Source organism: Nyctereutes procyonoides, unplaced genomic scaffold (assembly GCF_905146905.1).
Source record: "Nyctereutes procyonoides isolate TBG_1078 unplaced genomic scaffold, NYPRO_anot_genome, whole genome shotgun sequence".
In the NCBI taxonomy this organism is placed as follows: domain Eukaryota; kingdom Metazoa; phylum Chordata; class Mammalia; order Carnivora; family Canidae; genus Nyctereutes; species Nyctereutes procyonoides.
The window spans coordinates 26,837,604-26,862,164 of record NW_026575042.1 but is presented as its reverse complement, the minus strand read 5'-3'; the positions used below and the strand labels follow the sequence as shown (position 1 = coordinate 26,862,164).

General features: G+C 46.3%; 1 protein-coding gene across 2 annotated transcripts in view; it reads right to left on the bottom strand.

Annotated features, from left to right (window-relative positions):
* The window catches only part of RFTN1 (raftlin, lipid raft linker 1), a 200,241-nt gene that overhangs the window by 6,657 nt on the left and 169,023 nt on the right, over positions 1 to 24,561 (bottom strand). For both annotated transcript variants that reach the window (XM_055321300.1, XM_055321301.1), the window contains exons 8-9: positions 3,937 to 4,040; positions 667 to 748 (exon numbers count right to left, since the gene is read on the bottom strand). In XM_055321300.1, the coding sequence (XP_055177275.1) occupies positions 667 to 748; positions 3,937 to 4,040 (186 nt within the window). The remainder of the gene's footprint in view (positions 1 to 666; positions 749 to 3,936; positions 4,041 to 24,561) is intronic.

Genomic DNA, 24,561 nt, shown 5'->3' with positions numbered 1-24,561 from the left:
GGAAACGCGGGACAATTTCTGAGAAATTCCCAGCCACTGTCTCCCAGCACGACTGTGTTCTCCAGGCCTGGTCACGTGCCTTCCAGTGTGGGGAGGAAGGCCCCCCGGCAGCCTCCGGCAGCCAGGCCTAAGGACTCACCGCCACGGACTGCGGGCTGGCCTCGGTCCATACCAGCCACTGCCACCGAGAGGCCCTCGGGTTGGGGCATGCCAACGAGGAGCCCTGGCAGCGTCTCCCTGCCAACATCACCAAACTTCTGATGTCCCGAGGGATCCAATGGGCTGCAGCCAGAGCTTATCATGAGATTAAGATAGAGAGAAGCTGGGCACAAACCCAAGCCAGCGCACCCCCTGGTCAGACGGCGGCTGACCTCATGCCCCTATTTTCAGGTTAGTGGGAGTATCTGGCCTATGTGAGCATCCGCCAGAACTGCTCTACTCCACAGTCTGGCCTGACTGCGGGAGACTGGCAGACGAGGAGATCCCCCAGCACCCCCCGGCGCCCCCATCTGGCTGGTTTCGGCAGCCTCGGGTATGATTCTGCTTGCCGAGGGGCTCAGGTGTTCCTCTGAGAGCCCGCGGAAGTCAGAGCTGGCTGCCCACTCTGCGGCCATAGAAAATCCAGCTGCAGGTGGAGTCCTGCCCAGGAAAATCAAGGTCACTCACCTTTGATTCCTTCTTCTTCATTTTCTGAGGTAGACACGGTCTCTGAAGAAAGACGATCTGCTTGGTGGACACATTCCCCTCCCTGTAACACACACAGAGCTGAGACTGTGTTACACCTGGGGGGACCCCAACCTCACCGATGTGCCCGTCCCTAAGGTCATCAGGGCTGAGCGCCCACAGACAGGAAAGCTGCCGCCCCACAGTGAGGGGTCGGAAATCGAGAAGCTGCCCCCCACCCCACACACCAAGCCATCCCCTTCCACTGGATTCCAGGGGTCTCTGCCAGGCGCCCAACAAAAGCGTCGTGGGCCTCTCTGCCAAGTCAGCTTCGTAGCTGGAAGCTCCCCTTCCCTCAGTGTGAAATAACAGCTGGCATCTTGGCCAAATGATGACAAACTGGCTTCTTTAGTGACTCTCAAGAGGTGGAAGGCCTCTTCCCAATCTGTCTTTGGATATGAGCCGAGGAGAGGTCAGAGTGGCCCAGGATGGGTGGTGAGCTCTGCCCACCGGCCTCTAGGGAAGGCTGGCTGAGCACAGGGTGCAGCCCCGGGCCTGATTCACCCTCCTGGGCCCTGAGGCGGCCTGGCTCCTGTAGGCACAGGTGAGGGGTGCTCGGCAGCACTACACATTTTTATGGTACTACACATTTTATGGGTGTGCTTTCCTCTCGGCCCCCACAGAGCCGCCTTTAAAGGTGGCAGAAATATTTGTGAAGGAGATCACGGTCTTCTCTGCTGAGGCAAGCACCACTGCATGGAGTATCAGAGGGAAAGGAGGGAGAAAATGAACATATTTTGTGCTGGGGCTGGGCTGGGTGATTTCACACATCATGGCTCATTTAAGCCTCACCACAGAGCTCCAAGGAGTGGGACTGCCGCCCAACTGTAAAGACAGGAGACAAAAGCTCAGTTAAGGATCGGGCTTGCGATCACACGGTGAGGATTCAAGCTCAAACCTGCCTGGTTCCAGGCTCTCTCCACTCCACCATGAGGAGGCGTGTATGGCACAGGCAAGCGGAGGATTAGGGGAGATTATAGAGCAGTTATTGGATCTGAGAGGGAGACAGAGACACCTGTCTGTACCCTCTGGGTGTAGAGAGCTCAAAATGAGCTGGGGCTTCACATTCAAATCCATTCTCATCATGACTCTTGTCCTTTGGAGTAGGTAGGGGGACAGATTTAGAGAAGCTACAGAACTTGACCAGAATGGATAGTTAGCAAGTGGAAGGGTCTGGACATGGGGTCAAGACTGCAGATCACAAATTCAGCATTCTTTCCACCCCTCTGCACCATCCCATACCCACAGAAATCTTGGTGGTGATGCAGCCTGGACGCTCCCCATGGCCTGAGGCCCAAAGGTGGCTGCAGACCAATGCCTGGTTGTATGCAGACCCGCTGTGGCCCAGTGTCAGGAGGAAGACATGTGGAAAGCCCAGACAGCCTCATGGAGGGACCCAGGAAGGCAGAGATCGTCACCATCATTCTCCACCCTCAGTCCGCAACTGCTCCACAGCTGCACTGCCCAGCTGTCCCCCCAAATCACCAGCCTTGCCTCATGCTGGCCATCACCCTGCAATGGTGAGCATGCAGTAGGACTCAGGGAAGGTGGAATATTGAAGGCCATGGGAGGAGGCATCTCTACAGGTCGGTGACAAGGCTGCCTGGTGTAGAGGAGCACCTGACTCTGGAGACTGAGGGTCTAGTCTCAGTTCTGCCACTTACTGGCTGTGTGGCCTCAGGTACATGATGGAGCCTTTCTGAGCCTCAGTTTCCTCACTTGTAAAATGGGAATCATATCTATGCTTATAACCCCACAGGATAGTTGGGAGGATTAGTTGAGATAAACCTGAAATACAGATGGAAGGCCTTTCAGGGCTGATGTGCTTGGGAAACGCCCATGAGCTCAATGGAGGGTGGGCCAACCTAAGGTGGACAAATTCTCCTAAATGTGAAACTGTAGGGAGTGCCACAAGCAAGGGCCAAGACCACAGATCTTCACATCCTCTTTGTGGGACTACTGACCAGGATCATGATCTTGGGTAAGTCCTTCAACCTCCCTGGCCATACCTTCCTCAGCTGTAAAATAGGTTTTGTAAAAAGATTTTACCCTACATGATTTTTTTGAGGACTAAATGAAACTTTACTTGCAAGGTACCTCCTCAGGCCAGCATAGGACACAGAGTAGGGACTCAATTTCATTTGTACCTGAGAGCCCTGGGTCCCCTCAACCCAGCAGGCTCATCTTTGACATGCCTGGCAGTCATGATTCATGGGCCAAGACTCCCCATGTGGGAAAAGGAGTGCAGAGGTGATGGTTAAGAATGAATGCTCCTCATCACTTGCCATCAGGGAAATACAAATCAAAACCACAATGAGATACCACCTCACACCAGTGAGAATGGGGAAAATTAACAAGGCAGGAAACAACAAATGTTGGAGAGGATGCGGAGAAAAGGGAACCCTCTTACACTGTTGGTGGGAATGTGAACTGGTGCAGCCACTCTGGAGAACTGTGTGGAGGTTCCTCAAAGAGTTAAAAATAGACCTGCCCTACGACCCAGCAATTGCACTACTGGGGATTTACCCCAAAGATACTGATGTAGTGAAATGATGGGACACCTGCACCCCAATGTTTATAGCAGCAATGTCCACAATAGCCCAACTGTGGAAGGAGCCTCGGTGTCCATCTACAGATGACTGAATAAAGAAGATGTGGTCTATGTATACAATGGAATATTACTCAGCCTTCAGAAAAGATGAAAACCCACCATTTGATTCGTTTGTGGATGGAACTGGAGGGTATGATGCTGAGTGAAGTAAGTCAATCGAAGAAGGACAATCATCATATGGTTTCACTCATATGTGGAATATAAGAAATAGTGAAAGGGACTATAAGGGAAAGGAGGGGAACTGAGTGGGAAAAATTAGAGAGGATGACAAACCATGAGACACTCCTAACCCTGGGAAACAAACAAAGGATTGTGGAAGGGGAGGCGAGCAGGGGGCTGGGGTAACTGGGTGACAGGTACTGATGGGGGCACTTGACGGGATGAGCGCTGGGTGTTATACTATATGTTGGCAAACTGAATTTAAATTTAAAAAAATCTGGAAAAAAGAAAACCAATCTGAAATCCCAGCTCAGTCACTTCCCAGCTGGAGTCTGCATAACCACTCCAGCCTCACGGGCTCATCACAGGATTAGATAAATGAAGCACATGAAGTGTGCAGCACAGAGTAGGTGTTGAATAATACTGACGATGACTGTTGTTACCTGGTAGTCTTGATGACAGGAGTTGGTAGCACACAGGTGAGCTGCCAGCCATAGGCCGCCAGGGAGTTCAGCAGGGGCACGTAGTCCGTCTGCACCTCGACACCCTGGGGGAGAAAGGCCACTGTGAGGGCTGCGGGGCCGAGTGACTGAGGGGGCACTGGTCCATCGGCCAACTTGACAGAGCAGTAAAGAAGTGGGGCACCCTGCAGCCTGGAGGCCCGGCTCCAAGGATGCTTACAGACTTTGGAGCCAAACTCCAAACACAGGGTTTCTTTCTGGGTCCTGACTCAGTCTATGCAGCGACAAGGAATTAGAGCCAAAGGATTAATGTGTTAATTTGGTTTTATTCTTGTCTGGACAAATAGCCTCCTGTGAGTCTCTCTGGAGAAGCACAATCACCTTGCTTCAGAGCTGTATTCAGGGCTGATGACAACACATGCTAAGGATTTTGGAGCGTGTTGTGGGGAGTTAGATTACATCACATAAACGATCAAGTCGTTTGCATCCAGCCATAGCAGCGACACAGGCACACAGTCACCCATGGACACACAGTCACACACACAGGGAGCTTCACCTGTGTTACACATCCTGACGTAAACGGGGTAATGAGCGCTCTCCGTACTTCAAATCAGTGTGTGTGTGGTGGTGGGGAGCACTGACTTGCCTTTCAATTTAAAAACTCAGTCCTGCTGCCGTGGGAGGGCACCGTAATGAGAGGCCACTGCCCTGGGTACCATGTCATGCTCTCACTTTGCGCCAGGCCTGGTTTCTTTCCCTGGGCTCCCTGCTGACATTGGAAGTGAGGCCTCCACCCTGCCCGGTGTCTACCATGGATTCCCCATCTCGGAGGTTGGCTTCAGAACCACAGAACATCTCAGACCAGGGTCCAGATTCCTTCCAACCAGGGCTAGTCAGCCAGTATTTCAGTATTTTGTGGGGCACAAAAGATGAATGAAGGTACAGTCCTGCTGCTAGAATTCACAGTCCGGCAGAGGCAACAGCACAAACATTCGAGTAATGGAAATATGAAATGGCTTACTGGGCAGGGCCACGAAGCTGAAGAGGCAGGATGCCAGCTGTGTGTCAAGGTAGGCTTCCTGAGGCCCAAGGGCTGGGCAGATACTTGACAGGTGGAGCTGGGGAAGAGGCATTCCAGGGGAAGAGGTCCAGCATGTACAATAGAAGACCACACTGGGCCTTGAGCACCGGGGAAGGTGAGCTTCACTTGGGACTGGCACTGCTCACAGGGGACCATAGGTAGTGAGTGGCTGTCCTGCTGGAGGCCTTCTGGAAATAGAACCAGCTCATCTTGAGTAAGAGGGCTGGCAGAGAGATGAGCCTTGCCTCTTTAAAATGGCTTCTAAAACCCCCATTGCTGGGTGCCCATCCCGGTGTGGCTACCAAGTCACCTGAACTCCTGGCAACTAACTGATCCCTTTGGGAGCCTGTTTCCTCAACTGTAAAAAATATATCTTGGCTTATGATGACGGTTCTCCAAGTGTGGTCCCCCAGCCAGCAGCATGGACATCACCTGGGAACTTGTTAGAAACAGAGTCTTGGGACCCTGCTGAGACCTACCAGATCAGAAACCTGGGGGTGAGGTGCCCTGGAATCTGTTTGAAAGAACCTTCTCACTAGTCCTGATTCAGCAAGTTGGAGAAGCACTGCCTGAATAGTCAATTAGGTCTCTCTCTTTCTCTTTTTAAGATTCATTTATTTATTTTAGAGAGTGAGTGAGTGAGTGAGTGAGTGAGTGAGTGGCGGGGAGAGAGGAAAGAGAGTCTCAAGCAGACTCCCTGTGGAGCCCAGAGCCTAAAGTGGGGCCTGATCTTCTGACCCTGAGATCACAACCAGACCCGAAACCAAGAGTCTAATACTTCACTGACGGCACCACCCAGACACTCATCAATCAGGTCTCCTCTGATGACACAGAAGAGTCTGCAATTCAGAGGCCAAATATAATCAGTTGTTACCTCAGAGCTAACCTTCCGTCATCCTTCTCCACTTGAGAAGAGGGCTCTGAAAGGGAAGTGGGGTGAGGAAGGGGAGAGGGCAGGGGAAGGACAGGCAGGCTAAGGAGCAGGGAGAAAGGAAGGGGCCTTAATAAGAAGGCAAGGAGCAGGAAGGGAGGAAAGGAGAGAGAGGCCCACGTCTCATCACTTGACCGGAGGGCCAGGAGGGGCCCCCATGCTGACCCTTTCTCCGAAGCCCCCACTCAGGCCCGGAGATGGCAGGTGACCCCACGACACCCCTTTCTGCCCAGCCCCCTGGCCACAAGGGGGAACCCCCTTCCACACCAGCTGGCTGCAGCCTTCTTCACTGGGCCAGGCCCCTGCCACCTGCTGTGGCTGCTTTGTCCTGACAACCCTGCCCCCATCTCCTGCAGTCCCGATTTCAAGAAGGGAGGGAAAAAGTGTTAAATCCACACTCTCAAGCTTTGCGAGGTTATGATTACTTGGGCCTATCAAGAATAACCTTCCCACTTTATCAAGCGCTGTGACAAACCCGCCACAATCAGACAGTAGCCATGGCAACTGGGACAAGCTTTGGCGCCTCACAAAGCCCTGAGTGGCAGAATGGAGTCCTTTTATTAGTGACTGTGGCCCGGCTGGGTTTTTCGCGGCGGGCACCCCGAGCCGCCAGACAATGGACGGCCCCGCCGCAGCCTGACCTGCCAGCGCAGACGGGCCTTGCCTGGGCTGCCTCTGTTTTGCTCTATTTTATTTCACTTTGTCACTATCTTAAAGAGAAAGACAGCAGGATTTCTCCCGAACAGTTTTTCCCCTCAGGGTAGGGGATGTCAGCCAGAGGGTGCAGAAGCAGAGAGTCTAAAAGGGAAAGAGAAAACACAACAAAACATAACCCTGCTTGAGAGAGCTGAAGGTTCAGCCTCGAGTGTTACGATCTGGCCGTCACGTGGTGAGCCGCAGAGTAAAACACAAATGGCAGGGGGCGAGGCGCCACACTCTGCCAAACTCTCCGGCTCCCACTGTTTGGGGTGGTCTTGATTTAATTAATGGTAAATGTGGTTTTTCTGTAAGCATCTATCAAAGCCGGTTTGCATATTATCAACACTGTATGAAGATGGCATTTCTAGAATATGACATGAGGCCCATGCAGTCAGTGGAGGAGGCTTTCAAGTCCATTAGCTCAGAAAGGTGGGAGAAAACCTATCCGGGTGGAGGCTCCCTTTGATCTGCTTTTCTGTGACACTCCAGTGAGGACAGAAAAGCACAAACAGCACTCCAAAGACAGCCTGCTTATCAAACGGAAAGACATTTCTTTCTGGAAGTAGGAGCACAAATTTTAATTAACTCTCCACTCTCCTGTGTGGATCCGTAATCTCCGATCACACCTGGAGTGCTAAAAAAATGGAGCATGTCCTGTGGTTTTGCAACTTGTGTAAAAGGAATTCATTTGTATTTATGGCTTTTTTTCCCCCTTTGTTCTCTATAATTTCTCCAGTGGCTGCAAATCAACTAAGGAAACAGACATCCAATGCAACCTTCCCTTACCCTCCAAAAATCATGACAACAGAATGTAGAGTTTACTAAGAAATGCTTTTGTCTTTTGATTATTTTGAAAGATCCTCCATGCAGGGAAGTAATGAGGAGGTAACATACTGGTCCAGTGAGAAAGTTGGTATCCTGAATGTCAGTTTGCTCTTCTCTTTTCTCCTCTTTCAATCTGTGGAAGCAATCTGGGAGAAACGCAGTTTCAAAGAAAAGACTTGGATCCTTCCACATGACTGTGTAGATGAAGAGAGGAATTTTACTTCCCATATCTGAAAAGTGTGTGGGACCAGCACTGGGATGGTCTCCATACCTGGAAACAGTGACTGGGGAATGTTTGCCTCTATTCCTGACTGCCACCAGGCTGGGCCTTCGCCTTTCACAGAGAGGGTGTGTGAAGGTAGAGCCCTGCAAAGACACATGTGTGTCTTTTGTAAAATTGCTGCCAAAACACTAATGCCCAACACTTATTGGCAGGGTATGTATATACCACTGTTTCTTTCCTTTCAACTTTAGATATCCTTTTATTTCCTACCATGAGAAGTAAAGGCTTAGCATTCCCATACACATTTCTTTCTTAGTGCCCCAAATGGTCACAGTGTAATTCTAATCAAATCAGAAGTTAGTGTTTGTGTTACCACAACTTTGCAAATGTTGCTCATTGCCAGGGCAAGCAATGCACTGTGACTCTGCCTTCTTTTTCACAGGATACTTCATTTTTCCTGGAGTTAATTATATCCTCAGTTTTTTTTCTTTACATGTCTGGTTGTATGTGAACCCATGACTAATATTTATTCCATGCTCCAACAGCTATACTTTATGCCCATCGATAAATATCCCATGTGCCTAAATACATTAATTCTGTGTTTGTTTTTTTCTCCATTAGGGACATCACTTCTGGAGCTTTCTACACCCTTGCTCCAATCCTGGTCTGGATGCTTTCCATGACTGGGTTCATCTGCCATTGCTATCTAAGGCTGGTGTTTTCTCTTTCTTGGGTTCCTCCACATTTTGCTGGACTGCATCCTCCAGTGGCTCCCTAGGAAGCAAATGCCCTGGAAGTCATTTGATTCTGTGCATTCATAAAAGTATAACTATCCTCACCTTTAACTAACAGTTCAAGTAGAGAAGTCTGGGCTGAAATCTACTTTTCCATTAAGATTTTTCAAGTACTGCTTCACTAGCTTCTAGAAATCAGCACTGCTATTGGGATATCTACTTTGATTGCTAATACTTTGTAATCTGTTGCGTGTCATATGCTTTTAGGATATCTTTCCCGTGAAGTTTCAGAATTTCACAATATGCCTTGGTGTGGGTCGTTTTTGCTCATAAGGCTACACACACTTGATGGCCTCACATTCTGAGGGTTCTTGTCCTTCAGTTCTGAAAAGTGTTCTTTGGTTTTCCTTTGATAGTTTTCGGTTTCTCCATTTTCTCCCTTCTTTCTGGATCTTCTGTAAGTCAAAATGGAGGACTGATATTTTCATGTCATTACCCCTCCCTATTGTCTTACTTGGTCTTTTTATTTTTCCTTTTGAAAGATTTCCTTTATCTTTCAGCCTTTTTATTATATTTTAAATTTTTCTGCAGCTCTATTTTGGAGACCCAAAAGCTACAAAGACGGGAGCTAGGAATCTTATCACAATATGTAAAGATTTTAAACCAATGCCTCTGTTGTCAGCTCTGCTGTTCACTTCTCACCATCCCATGGCCATTTATACTTTGAAAATCAGAGCTTTTCTCAGGTTCTGCAAGAGAAAATGGCTCCTTGTACATTTAGGTGGCAGCTTCCTGCACTTTGCTAAGCCAATTAGCATCCCTCTATTTTCCTTTTCTAAAAATGTGTTGAAATCAATCCTCTTCTACTTTCCCTTCTTCCAGCCTTTTTGTTCTTGTGGATATCTCATCTATCTGTCTATCTATCTATCTATCTATCTATCTATCTATCTATCTGCAGTCAGTTTTCATTATTCATGGGAGTTATGTTCTATAACGCTGCCACAAGAATTACTGAATACAGTGCTCTAGAGGAAACACAGGATTAGGTTTCTTTGAGCTTCTTCTGATGACAATATCTTCATCACCTGATCAATACAGAACCTTATTTTATGTGTGTTTCTGTTGAAAGGCACCTTTTTGAATATATCTTGTTGATTCATTAACCTTGAACTCACAGCTAACAGTACTAGAACCCAAGGCTGAACAAAACTTATGCAACATGTCTTTGCTCTGTAAGGCACATTACAGCCTTCTTGTGCCTAGGAACACCAGAGAGTACTTCAGCACTAGGTTTAGGGCTATTTTAAACAGCAAAATCACCAATAAAAGGCACAAAAGTGTGAAAAATGTGGCACTAAGGAGACTGCAAAAAAGGACACTTGTTTATAGTATAAGGGCTGAAACAACAGTATGCCTTCACTGGGGCACGTGAATATTGGCAACTCAAGTTCTATGCCATTCTGCATATGCCTACAAGTGACAGTGAAAGCACCAAGATTATTTATTTGAGGATTACAAACAAATTTAAGCAACTAGGATTTGCAAATATAGAGTCCATGAATAATGAGAATTGACTCTATCATCTTTTTATCTATCTACCTACTTACCGATGTATCTATCATTGATCATTCCTTTTGTATCCTTTCACTGGGATTTTTCAGAAGACATAGATGCCTGTGTCCAACTCCCCACATTGAAAAGAGTTTTATTATTTTAATTTAATTTAATTTTTTTATTTTTATTTTTTTAAATTTCTATTTATTTATGATAGTCACACAGAGAGAGAGTGAGAGGCAGAGACACAGGCAGAGGGAGAAGCAGGCTCCATGCACCGGGAGCCCGATGTGGGATTCGATCCCGTGTCTCCAGGATCGCGCCCTGGGCCAAAGGCAGGCGCCAAACCGCTGCGCCACCCAGGGATCCCTATTATTTTAATTTTAAAGGATCTACTGGAAGCCTTTTCTCAGAGTCTGGAAGCTATAAAGTAAAAATAATAAATTTGGTGACATAAAAACCCTTCTGCAAGACAAGGGACAAGCTATGTAAAGTGAAGAGACAAAAGAAAAGATGGGAAAACACTTGTAGCTCATATTACAGAAAAAAGAGGAAGAGCTCCTAAAATTTGATTTAAAAAAATCCAGTAATCCAAGTTTTAAAATGGACACAAACAGGAAGAGAGTAAATCACAAAAAAAGGAAATTCAAATGGCCATTAAGCACACTAAAAAACACCACATCCCACAATAAGAGAAAAGCGAACTACAACTACTGAGATACATATTTTCACCTATCATACTGGTAAAAACCCAGAAGTTTGACAACTACTTTGTTGACAAGACCACAGGGAAGTAAGCATTCTCATACACCGCTGGCAGGAAGGCAAATTGATTCAATCTCGTACAGAACAACTTGATAGTATCTCTCAAAATTGCAAATACATTTACCCTTTGACACAACAATCTCACTTCTGGGAACTGATCCTATATATATATATATACATATATATATATATGTCAAATGTACAAAGTTATTCACTGGAGAACTGTTTGCAATAGCAAAACACTAAAGATTACCCCAGTGTCTATCACTATTAGGCTTGCTAAATTAAATTATGTTTTATGCACATGACTTGGGGGCCTGATTCCTGGCTGATCATATGTTGAACCAAGGTGTCCAGGATAAAAAAGACAACGAAAGGGAGTGAATTCCATTTTAGACATGCTGAGTTCAAGGAACAGTGGAAGGTCCAGGAGGCAGCTAGATGAGATGGGGCCTGTGGTAAAAAGAATATACCCACCCACTCCCCCAAATACTTCTATGTCCTAATCCCTGGAGCCTGGGGCTACATCACCTTCCACGGTAAAAGAGGTTGGGCAGATGTGATAAAGTTAAGCATCTCCAGAAGGGGAGATTATCCAGGTGGGTTCAATGTAATCAAAAGGGTCCTCTGAAGAGAGAAGCAGGTGTTGGGGATGGAGGGAGGACGGGGGCTTGGCCAGTTAGGAAAGAGGTGTGAGGATGGAAGCAGAGGTCAGAGTGACTGGCCCTGAGCAGGACAGCCTCTATAAATTGAAGTCATGGAACAGATTCCCTCCTACTGTCTCCAGAAAGAATGCAGCTCTGCCAACACCTTGATTTCAATGTCTTCAAACCCATTTCGGACTTCTGACCTCCAGAATGGTAAGAGAATAAATCTGTTGTTTTAAGCCACTACAGCAGCCATAGGAAATGAATACACAGTTAAATGCAGGGGAAGGCAGGATGAAAATAAAGAACTGGAGGGGACAGCCAATACTCAATACTTGGGAGCTGCAAACTCAGGAGCCTTGAGGTTGGTGAGGACAGGATCTCCTGGTGAGGAGGTGAGTGGAAAATAAAGAAAACAGAGGCTGGATGGGGATAAATCAGCTCTTGAGCAGTCAGGGTGGGAAACGGGTTTAAGAAGAAAGATTCACACCATCAAATGTCACAAGAGGGCAAGCAACACAACAACCGAAAGACTATTTCTGCAGTTGACAGTGAGGTCTTGGGAAACCACGAGCAAGACATTTTAGAAGGGAAGTGGCAGACGGCAAGAGGTCTAGCATGTGGCTGGTACTAAAGATGAGACAGGGTGTTAGCGTGCTGTCAGGAAATGAGGGTTTGCCTTGGCTGAGCCTGGGTGCAGCAGGGGCCGTGGCCACCAAGGGCATGTGGGGAACAGTCATACCCTCATGTTATGGAAAGTACAGATCCGAAGGCCGGGCAGGAGGGAAATGCCAAGGAACGTTTCATCTCTATTTATCCAATGATAAGTGGATGCTTAACACTGGGCCAGTCTTTGCCGAAAACTCAGCGAGTCCTTCAGCATCCCAGAGGGCAGAGCCACACTCCTACCACTCTCCATTTATGAATCTCCACACTCAGTCAACCTGGTTCTTTGCTGGGCACCTGGGAAGCAAGATAGTTGAAGCTCTTCTCCTGCGGCAGGAGATCCCGGTCTGTTGGGGGGGTGTGGAGAGATGAACACGGTTCCCCCACCAGATGGAAGCCACCATGAGCTGTGCAGGAGGGAAGGACAGGGAAAGGAATGACTTGCCCCTCTGCTCTCTGGGGAAAGGGCAAATCCCTCCAGCTGGGGCTGCAGCAGCCCTGGCTTCCCAGCCCTCATCCTCCCCCCTGGGCCTCCTGCAGGACCGCTGCCTCTGCCAGCAGGAGGGAGGGGCAAGGACGCTGGGGCCGGCTGGAGATGTTGTTTTCCTCTTTGTTTTACACACAATGCCCCAGAAAAACATTTTCCTGATATGTAATTAGGCCAACATAATAGAGTCTAAGAAAGCAGTCGGTCTCATTTTAGACAACTTTGGCTTTCATAACGTTCAAAGAGAATATGTTAAAAAAAAAAAAAAGCTTAGTTCTCAGATGTAGAAAAGGGGGCAGATGATATGCAGGCAGTGCAGAGTCTTCAATCCGAAGACTCTTTCCCCACCCCCCCTGTTTAATTCATGTCTTTGCCTGATTTTCTCCACCACTCAAGAAAGGTAACCAACCTTAGTGCCCTTTGAGAGCCCAACAAAATAATAATAACAACTGTCATTATTATTTGAGATGCATTGTTTGCAAAAAATGGCCTCAATTATTGTCTCCCTGTATCCAGGCCTCTTTACAACATACCTCTGCAGAAAGAGGGAGAGTCTGTCTCTCCACCCCTTGAAACCAGGCTGGTCTTCTGATTTTTTTCTGACCAAGACAATATGGTAGATGTGATCTTACAGGAGTTCTGAACCTGTGCCCTGATGGGCCTTGTTGCTTCCCCTTGCTCTCACGCAGTCCTGCCTATGTGCTGAGGACATGCCCAGGCGAGCCTGGTGGAGGATGGCAGACATTTGAGAGACCATCTTGGACCTATTAGCTGCTGCCGAGGCATCTGTGTGAGCCCAGGTGGGATTAGTCAAACCGAGGCCAGATCAGCAGTCACCTGGCTGATCCGCAGACTCACTAGCGACAATAAAGGGTTGTTCTTTAAATTCACTAAAAGGTGGCTATTTTATTCCATAGTAGAAGCTAACTGTCCAATTCTTATTATTCTAGGAAGAGGTGGATGCCCGAGCAAATGTCTAGAAGGAACACCATAGTAAAAGTCACCTGGTCTAACTTGAGAGAAATAAAACAAAATAGCTGCTATTGAACGGAATTCAGTGTTTTTAATTTTTCACCACGCTCAAAGCTGGCACACCCAGCCCTCACTTTCTCCATGCCAGACACTCTGTGACCTTGCATTACACCTGCAGCCCTGAAGGCTAATTGGTGAACCTACCATGAGGCCCAGCACTGCCACCAGCATATCCTGGGAAAGAGTGATAAAAACCCCCCACTGGGGAAGAGCATCCCAGCTCCAGACACTGCTCTGGCTTCTCCTGAAGTACCACCCACGACAAGCTGGCAAGAAAACTAAACCTGCATGTGCAAGATAACACTCTCCTGGATGCGAGGACAAGCGGGGTGATTTGGTCCTGGTATGTGTGGTTTTCTCTGAAGTCACATACGTGGAAGGTGGGAAGGGGTTGTGGGGTGGCAGGTGATGATGGCAAGCCATACATACTACCGGAGCTGTCTGCTGACATGCGCCAGCCTGCGCAGAATGAGAACCACAAGAGGCACGTTACAATATAGGACTCGGGATTATGCTGGAGATGATGAGGTTGGATGTTTTGAGGTTAAGGGGGTGACAGCTGAGCAAACCTAGCTGTTAGTGGGGACAGTCGCTGCCACGGTTCTGAGTGCAAACAGTTAAGCATCTCAGAACTGCTACATCCTGTTGGCTGCTCAGCGGGACCTCATACTGTCGCAGCACGGGACTTACATCCTCCAGAAGCTGACATTTCACACACATACTGAATGCATCAGGGGTGAGCATGTCCTCTCCAGCAGACTTGGAAGCAGCTTTGTTTGATAACAATTAAACAAGAAACGCTTTCTCTATCCAGAGGCTTGCCAAGTCCCTCCCATTTGCGTTGATGAGTGAGGAAATTAGGCTCTCTGGGAGTAAATGGGATTTGCCACTTTTATTACTCTTTTTTCAGACATTCTGAGGTGGATAAAGGATCATTTTCTAACCTTTTTTATGTCTTCACTTTATCTACTATCTGGAAAAGAGGGGATTTAAAAGAGCTTTCTCACAGTATATAATTAAAGGGATTTACTTTGGAGTTGGGGGCCCGAAAGTATGTCAGCAAAAAACTCGAACTTCTTAAAAAATTATTTTCTATTTTTTTGGGGGGCTAGGAGGGGTAGAGGGAGAGAGAATCTTAAACAGCCTCCACACCCAGTGCAGAGCTGACGCAGGGCTTGATCTCACGACCCTGAGATCACGAACTGAGGAAAAAAAATCAAGTCAGATGCTCAACCATCTGAGCCACCCAGGTGCCCCCAAAACTCTAGAACTTTTAAGACTACATCAAAATTACCACCTTCCTCTATGGTTGAGTCCTGACACCTTACCAATAATCATAAAATGCTAACCCAAAAGATGGCCCAGAACAAAGGTTGGCTCAAAATCCTATCAGCAGAGGAAATGGAAGGAAACTAGCAACAGATAGAGCTACACAAGGCTGGGTGTCTTGGCCTTGGGTTCACTCTGAAAAGAAAGTGGCTAAGACCTTGATGCTGTGGAACGCTCAGCACAACAGATTTTGTCTCCCTGACTTTCCCCACCTGGTGAATTCAAGGTGCCACAGTCCCACTTTGGCATTCGGTCAATATTCTCTTCAGTCAATTTTCTCTCCACGGTGACCCAATTGTCAGCGTCTTGTTGCTATGGTTACCATGATTCTAACTCAGCCATCTCTCCCCAAGTTCCCCGCTCCCTCAGGCTAAATTACATTACACTAATCCCAGAGCATGCCCTCTAAGGACCCTACTCCTGGTAAGTGGACTTCTAATAGAGTGTCCAAGAAGAATATCCAGCCTTCAGGACATGTCAGATCTCTGACTGTCCAGTACCCCCATCCCATGAGTCTTTCCATTCTCTCTGGCTCCCTGCTCCACTATAGCCTAGAGGTAAATTCTCCAGAGACTGTATCAGCATCTGCACTCACCAAAGGACAAGCTGATGAAGAGCAAACCAAAGTCAAAACAATGAAAACGATCTCAGAGAGACTGGCCAACTCTACTTGGTGTCCTCTGAGAAATCCCCGTATCACCCACTGTCCCCTGCCCTATCACTTCATCTTGTTGATCACTGCTTGGCATGGATTTGTTTACCTACTTATTGCCCCCTCCTTCACAGTAATGGATCTCCACAAAGGCAAGGATTTTATTTATCTCATTGCTGACAAATCCCAAGCCTCTAGGCAAGGGTCTGGCACAAATGAGTGTTCAATAGTTGTTGAGTAAATGAATGAATGCACTTGCCATCCCATTTTTAGGGTAGGTTCTCCTGCTGCCATCTTCTACTCTCAAAGTCTTAACCAAAATTGCTATAAATCACATTTAACATTGATGAGAGGAGTTTACCATTAAAAAATGTGACTTAATCTGCCCGGAGGATGTGATACCATTCTCCTGGGTATTCTGTATGTGGGAGCTGGAAGTATATTCTTGTATGAAAATTGAGCACACAGAGTCATATGCTGGTCACCATTAAGGTCACTAGGTATTTTAGCAAAGATTATCTGGTAAATGATTAAACTGGCCCCACACCAATTCATCCACTTCCTGCATCTGTGCTGCTACAGAATGTTGCAGATTGTCTATCAGGAGATAGCATCTTTTTCCCCACCTCTTGAATCTGAGATTGGTTTCATGACTTTCTTCGGCCAATGGGACGTTAGCAAATGTGATGCAAACCAAAGCATGAAATAAGCTAGCACACTGGGACTCTTGAGGACCCTGGGACTGACATTGTGTGAATAAGCCCAGTTAACCTCCTGGGCATTAAGATATACAAGACCAAGTTGCCCCAGCCAATGGCCGGGCAATAACCGGCCACGTGAGCAAGGCTACCCTGGAGCATCCAGCCGTCAGCTGAGGCATAAGAGAGCCCAGGAGAGATCAGCTAAGGTGCTCCAGAGTAGAACTGTTCAGCTGACCCAAAGAATCCTGAGGTAAGTAAATGGCTATTTGAAGCTAAAGACTGGAATGGTTTGCTACCAGCAAAAACAGATATAGACTAGAAAACAAAAAAGCCAACTACCATTTAATAGAGACGAGTCTTCCTGCTTCTTTCAAAGTTACTTTGTCTTCATATGGGAAGGTGACTCTACAGAATCTCATGGCCCAAATAAGCTTTAAGTAGGGCAATACTTTTGTGATGAGCCCTGACCTTTACCTTCTTGCCCAATGCCCTTTCACTAGTAAGAACTTTCATGGTAAAATCAAAAGTAAAATTTGTTTCAGTGGGATAAAAATAAAAAATTAGCTTAAAAAATATGGACTTTTAAATCAAAAAATGATATGAAGTGTAATGAATGATAAAAGGTAAAGAATATTCATGGTTCAGGCACCTGGAGGGCTTGTCAGTCAATTAAGTGTCTGACTCTTGATTTTGGCTCAGGTCCTGATCTCAGGGTTGGGAGATCAAGTCCCACGTCAGGCTCTGTACTTGGCGTGGAGCCTGCCTAGGATTCCCTCTCTCTCTCCACCCCCCCACCCCGATTTCTTTCTCTCTCTCTCCTTCTTAAAAAAAAAAAAAAGAAGAAGAATATTCATGGTTTGCAAGCACAAGAAAATGGAAACACCTAAAATCCACCAATAGGAAGCTAATGGAGCAAATTAAAATACTATTGTTCGTATACTGAAATACTTTACAGCCATTTAAATTGATGAAGTAGAAACAGTATGAACAGTAAGATCCCAAATATGCAAATGTAAACAGAATATATACTACAAGAAAATATACCAAGATGTTACATTGTTATGTGGCTCTTTTCTCAGTGATAATGAGAGTAGGGTTTTTGCTTTCTTTTCCTCATTTGCATTTCCTAAACTGTCTTCAATTACAAGCACCACTTTTTAAAAACATCTTTATTGAGATATAATCGAAATATCTAAATACTCACCCATTTAGTCTTCAATTCAATGGTTTTTAATATAGTCACAGAATGGTGCAACCATTACCACAGTTTAAATTTGGAACATTTTTCATCACCTCCCTCCCAAATTCTTGTGCCTGTTAGCAGTCACTCTCCCTCTCCCTCCCTCGAAGCAGCACCAATCTACTGTTTCTATGGATTTGCCTAATCTGGACATTTAGTGTAAATGGAATCATGCATTACGTGGCCTTTTGTGTCTGGCTTTTCAAGGTTCATCCATTATACCGAAGTGAAAAAAGCCAGTCACTCCTAGAGATGTAAACTCAGAGACACCCCTTCTACCTCAGTTGAAGAGGATGTTAATTCTATCTCATCATGATCCCAGGGTCTGGAGATTGAGCCCTGCTTCGAGTTCCCTGCTCAGCGGGGAGCCTGCTTCTCCCTCTCCCTCTGCCTCTGCTTCTCCCCCTACTCCTGATCTCGCTCATTCTGCACTCTCAAATAAACAAAAAAATCTTAAAATAAAAAAATTCTGTCTCAAAGAGGGTGCTCACTTAAAAGCAATGAGCCAACCATGCATCCCAGCTTGGTGAAGTTGGAAGGGATCAGGGTGGTCCTGCGGTCGTGTGGCACTTGGGCTGGTGGAATGTTTCACACGTGGATCTTGCATTTTCCCCTCCAGACCTACAGACACGGAGTCTCCAGGGGTGGCACCTTTTTAAGTCCCTAGGTGATTATGAGGATCAACTGCTCTAGTGCTTCCTGCCTCTAGAACTGACTGAACATGTGAATCACACTGGTACTTGGTTGTTGACAGCCACAGGCCCCAGCCACCTCCATCGCTGAATCATTCCACAGGGGCTCTCCAAAGGGACCTAGTTATTTCTTTGCAACCAAGGAAAACAGAGTCTACCCTCCTTTATGATAGGTCAGTCTTTCAAAGTTAGGGAGTCAGCTACTTGATTGCCTGTTTTTAATTCTTTTTTTAAAATAGAATTTATTATTTTTTTATTTTTTTTTAAATTTATTTATGATAGTCACAGAAAGAGATAGAGAGAGAGAGGCAGAGACACAGGCAGAGGGAGAAGCAGACTCCATGCACCGTGAGCCCGACGTGGGATTCGATCCTGGGTCTTCAGGATCGCGCCCTGGGCCAAAAGCAGGTGCCAAACTGCTGCACCACCCAGGGATCCCTGTTTTTAATTCTTTTAAGATAAATATGCCCAACTGTTTTCAACCATTTCCAAGTGTACCCTCCATCCCTCTCTCTTCTGTGCTCCCTATAGCCTGTGTTTCTCATCAAATATGGCAGTTGTGGTGCAACATGAGACTTGACGGCAGCCAGTATCAGACTGGCATGTTCATAAATGTGGCCGGTTTTCTTTTATAAGTAGTAGTAACCTGATGTTGTTCTGTGTTCATTCAACCAATGTTTGCAGAAAACTTGCAACACAAGAGAAATTAGTATGGGAGCAGGGGACATGAATATTAAGGATGGCTAGTTGTTGTTGGGTCATGGAGTGTGCACAGCAATTTTAAAAATTAACTCTAGAGTAAGGTGGAACATGCTCGATGCCAAAAGAAAGGAGAGCTGATGTTATCAAAGATGATTCTATAAACATCTGGGGCAGGAAGTGTGAGGATCCCCATGGTGAAGACTTGAGATGGAGGAGGGATTCAGCAGAGGAAAGGAGAGAACACAATGAGGGGACAAAGCGACACCTGGTGTAATCTGATAAATCGCACTTTGTCCTAGCCCAGGGCATGTGGAACATCTGGAGGGGAGTAGTAGGTATACTGTTGACCTGTATTAAATTCCTTTTCATTAGAATTGTTGTCAGATCAAGTATTCTCCCTTCTATATGACTGATTTTTTTGAACTTATATGCAACTGATTTTTTCTGTGATACTTAAATGTACCTCTATTACATTTCATTGGACTGGTCTTGATCCAACATTAACAAATTAAGAGATAATGAGATTAGAAGGGAATTAAGAACAGAAACCTACTTTAAAAAAAAAAAAGCTGGATTAGGTAAGTAATTTTCAAGGTTTCCTGGATTTTTTCTTTCTTTCTTTTTTTTTTTTTAAACAGTGGGGGTACTTTCCACAAATACCAACCGTAATCTAAATTAGAAACTCTGTGAAAACAGAGATTCAGAAAAAGCAGTTCTTGTTGACACTGGCATGGGTGGGTTGTCCAGAATCTCCCCCTTCTACTGTCGAATGTGCCCTTTATCGTCTTCCTCCCCTGCCCAACTGGAATGTTTTTGCAGAGTCCAAGAGCATCCATGATCTTTAGATCCTCAAGGCCACCTAGTATACTCTGTGGCTTACCAGCTTTGGGTCTTTCTCCACAGGCCCACCACTTTCTAGATCTCTACACAAGCCATTGAAAAAGCCGCAAAAGAGGTCAATGCACAAGATGGCATCACAGACTTCCCTCTAATTAAAGCACTTCATTGCTGAGTATAGTCTCTCAACCAGTCTCACTCCATCCATAGGCTCCTCCTTTTTATTTAGTTTTATTAAAATTCTTGGCCAAGTGAATTTCAAAAAGGACACATTCAAAGAAGTGGTGATGAATGATCACTTAACTACAAGAACACCCTTCAACCCTCTATAGTCACTGATTTAATACACTTAATTCTTCTTGGAGAACCATCTGCCCTGTCCTCCTCTGTAGCTTGCAGACTGTCTAAGCATCTAAAAAGTTCTTCTACGGCTATACCACCCTGAAAGCGCCTGATTTCATCTAAAAGGTTCTTAAGGGGGCCACACAGAAAGCATGAGAAGGAATGTGGCAGTCCCTAGGAGCAAAGGCCTGCCCTTGATTGGCAGCCAGCAAGGAAACCAAGACCATAGTACTACAAACGCAAGGAATTGAATTTGGCCAACAACCTGAATGAGCTTAGGAGTCGATTCTTCCCCAGAGCCCCTAGTAAGGAATGTTGACCTGCCAACACCCAGCTTCAGCCTTGGAAAACTCTCTGTAGGGGAAGCAGTTGAGCCCACCTGGATTCTGACTCACAGAAATTGTAAGATAGTAACTGTCTGTGCATATGTTTAACACTCTTATAGAATTATCTTCCACCCTTCTAATGCCAAACACCCTTGGAAATCTAGAGATCAAGCTTATTTTATCACATTGAGGGGTTGCCTCCTTGTCATTCTGTGCATACAATGAAGGCTTTGAAGCATACTGTTTTTTAAAAAATGCATTTGTTAAAAAATTCTGAAAATGTGCGGACTTCACTATCCCTTCCTCTGCTGCAAAGCTCTAAATTCACCTGGCCCTGTGGTCTTCACCAGAACGTACATACACTTGCCTCTCCCCTCTTGCCTGGGGGTCCTGGTGACTTAGCGCCTTTCACCATCCTCAGGATGCATGATGATGAAGAGAAATTATTTATGGGCATGCAAAGGCCAGGGGGTGGGAATTCATTTTTAATGACTGTATTCCTTCTCTCTAGTTAAAGACATCAATCCTTTCTGCCCCAATTCCCTCCATTCATCATTTTTCACAGTGGCTGACACACAGTAGGAACTCAATATTTATTTGTTGAATAAATGTTTTAAAAGGTCTAACTTAACTTGTATTACTAAATTTGTACAGGAAGTGAAATATGGGTGTCTGAGAGAACCAGATCATTGACTTTATGGAAGAAAAATATCAAATTCTTCCTTTTCACTCTCCTGCTATCCAAGCTGTCACCATGTCCAGTTTTCTTTAGCATACTTCTAGGAGCATCCCCCACCTTTCTAGTCCCACTCAGCAGCAAACACTGTTGGCTGCCAATCAATATAGCCACTTGTTAGCCCCGGTTCCCTTTCAAAGTGACACCCTCTGTAGCTCTAGCTAACCATTTCCTTGACAATGATGTGGGTCTGCGACCCAACCCCAGCCAAGGGGACCCAAGCAAACTCTGCTTGAGAGCTTCTGGGAATAGTTTTGCTTGGGGGGGGGGGGAAGCATGTGGCAAAAAACAACCTGTTCTCCCCAGTTGTCAACATGTTCACATGAGAAGCTTGGAGCTGCTGCAGCCACCTTGGGCCTAGTGTCCCAAAGAGAGACCTGGTAGGCAGAACACAGAAAGGTGACAGCACTTAGGTCCTCAGCAATGTCCTTAAGCCATCAGAAAAGCCATCGGTTGCCGATTCTGCAACCACCCCACCTTCCTCCAGACCTCCTGCTTGGTGAGATGAGAAGAAAAATGCCTACTGTTTAAATCATTTCTAGTTGGATGTTCTGCTGACAAGCATCCTCGCTGAGACCATGACTGCCACTCTTATTCTCTGACCTTGGGACCTTTTCCCCAAGCGTCCATCTGCCTTTCCCCCATTCCAGTCCATCTTTCCCAACAACATGCCACTTTAGGGCCAACTGTCTGTGGACTCATGGTTCCCTGATGAGATCCCCACCACGGCCCACTTCAACCCACTGCAAACCCAGGTTCTTGCTAGCCCACAGAGTTCCCGGCAGACTCTCTTCCCAAGCAGACAAGATATCAAATGCATACCCCAAGGCTCCCTGCAGTTCCATCCATACATGTCCCCATTTCCCAGGACTGCTGTAACAGTGACCACAGACTTGGTGGCTTACTACAACAATAGAAATCCATTCTTTCAGTTCTGGAGGCCAGAAGTCCAGAAGTCAAGGTGTTGCAGGGCCACACACCCTCTGGAGGCTCTAGGGGAAAACCCACTTCTGGCTCCTTCCAGCTTCTGGTGGCTGCTTGCATTCCTTGGCTTATAGCTGCATCTCTCTATTCTTTGAGGCCAGCGTTTCCAAATTTCTCTCTACTTTGCCTTCACATCTTCTCTGTGGGTGTAGAACCTCCCTCTGCCTTCCTCTTAGAAGGATATGTGTGATTGTTTTTAGGACCTATCCACATAACCCAGGATAATCTCCCTATCTCAAGATCCTTAACTTGAATCACATCTGCAAAAATCCTCTTTCCAAATAAGGTAACGTGCACAGGTTCCAGGGCTTAGAAGCTGGTACTTTTGGAGGGCCCTGTTCAACCTATTTCTCATGTGGCTGTGTGTGCCCTCCACCTCTGTTTATCTCTGGAAGGAGCTCCCAGAGGGGACTCTTAGGGGATGGAGGGCCAGAGGTGGGTGGAAGATTCACTTTTTTAATATATGCACTTTTGGACTGTTAAGAGTTTTGTTTAAAATTATTATAAAACCCACAATAATTTTTTATTTCAATTTGCACCATAATTCACATTACCACATGGAATTTTTTTTGAAAAAGACATATTCTATCTTAGGCCAGTTTCCCCAGAAACAGACCCTGAGAGGAGGATTTGTGTGCAAGTAGCTTTATTATAAGGCAGCGTGGGGGTGGGGAGAGGCGGCCAAAAGGCTGAAGCCAAGCAGGGACACAGGTTTATGCAACATCCCCTGAACGGTAATTAAGCCTCATCCCATGGGAAGCTCTGGGGGGTGTCCAGCCTGGAGCCAGGGAGCTGGCCTTTTACATACCCACCTTCCTCAGTCACAGACAAGGACCACCCCAGGGGTATCTAGACACCCAGGGACTTCTGGCTCGCCTTTGCCTGAGCACAAAGCAGACGCCAGCAGCCAGGCACAGGTGTCAGCAAAGGCACTCAAGGCGCTGGTTGCTAGAAGTGAAAGCACATTGATAAAAAGGAACCCAAAGATCTGGAAAACCACTGACATCAGCCGCTAATGTTCTAATTTGAAAAAAACAAAACAAAACAAAACAACACCAACAAACGAACAGATGTGCTTTCCCTTCTGGTCTGCCTCCGCTCTTGCAGAAAGCCCCTCTTCCAACCCCCTTGGTTCATCTGCACCCCAACGGAGGCTGCTGTATCCAGCAGCCCTTGTCAGTCTCTACTTTCCCAGGGCACTTCTGGCCAGCAGGATATCATCCAGCACTGAGTGCCTTGCTACTTGTAGGAAGTCTTCTTTTCACCTGGATGCTCCTGAGGTTAGGGGCCTCAGCAAATACCCCTTTGAGTTCTTGTCCCAGGGCAGCAAAGAGCAGTCCCTCTCTCTGACCTCTGAGGTTTTGCACTTCTCTGGGAGTTCTCTGCTTTGTAGCCACTAATGCTCTTCACCCTTTTTTCACTCCTACATAACCTTCCACCAAGTACCAGCCATCCCATGGGGAAGCTGGAGGGCTGGTTTTCATCCAAAAGCCCATCATGTGTCTCTTGCTGCCACCGCCACAATCCACCTGACATTTCATGATTCCACATCAAGCTGCTGCTGCCCAGAAAGAGACAGAGGGAAAATTCTGCCTGAAAAAGAAGAGGAACAGCCAGCCATCCAGGGATCCACTAACCCAGCAAAGGGCCCAAGCCTAAGAGCAGAAGTCAGGACTCAATGACCCGATAATGGCTTTTCGGGGATCACTCTTTTTAGATACGATCTCCATCATTTTGGGAAGAGGAGTGACTTACTTGGGCAAACACAGACCATACAAACTAAGCTGTTCTCCATCAAGTTCCTAATAGCCAAGGAGCCATAGAGACCCTTCCAGGGGCAAGAAGAAAGGGGATGTCAGAAACTCAGGGAAAGTTCAGTATGGCCCTGTGGCAAGAAACACCTGAAGGGAAGCTGACTCCAGGTAGTAGTGTCAATCGAGGATAAAGTTGCAGCACCTAAGGAAATCAATGAGTCTGTAGAGACTGATTGAGTGTGGATTTACAAGGACAGAGGGAGATACTTGACTCTCCAGGGATGGTGACGAAAGTGAGGTAGACCCAATAAAGGAGGAAAGTTAAGCCCAGAGTGAGACTAGGTATACGTGACTGCATACACATTTATGCACACACGCACCTTTTAAAACTCTCTTCACAGCAAGAAGTTGTACAATACGTTGAAGATAATAGAAAATGGAATTATTCAACTCTCATTTTACATCCTTATCTACAAGAAGAAAACAAATATAGCTAAAGACGAAGAGAAGAAAGGATGTGGCGAGACCTAACGACTTATCTTTTAAAATTTAATTATTAATTACCCAAGTAAAATGAGTATTTCTCTATGGAAAAATGAAAATGTTAATAGATAAAAACTACCTCTCCCTCTTCCATTCCGAGTCACAGAGAATCACTGATATCAGGT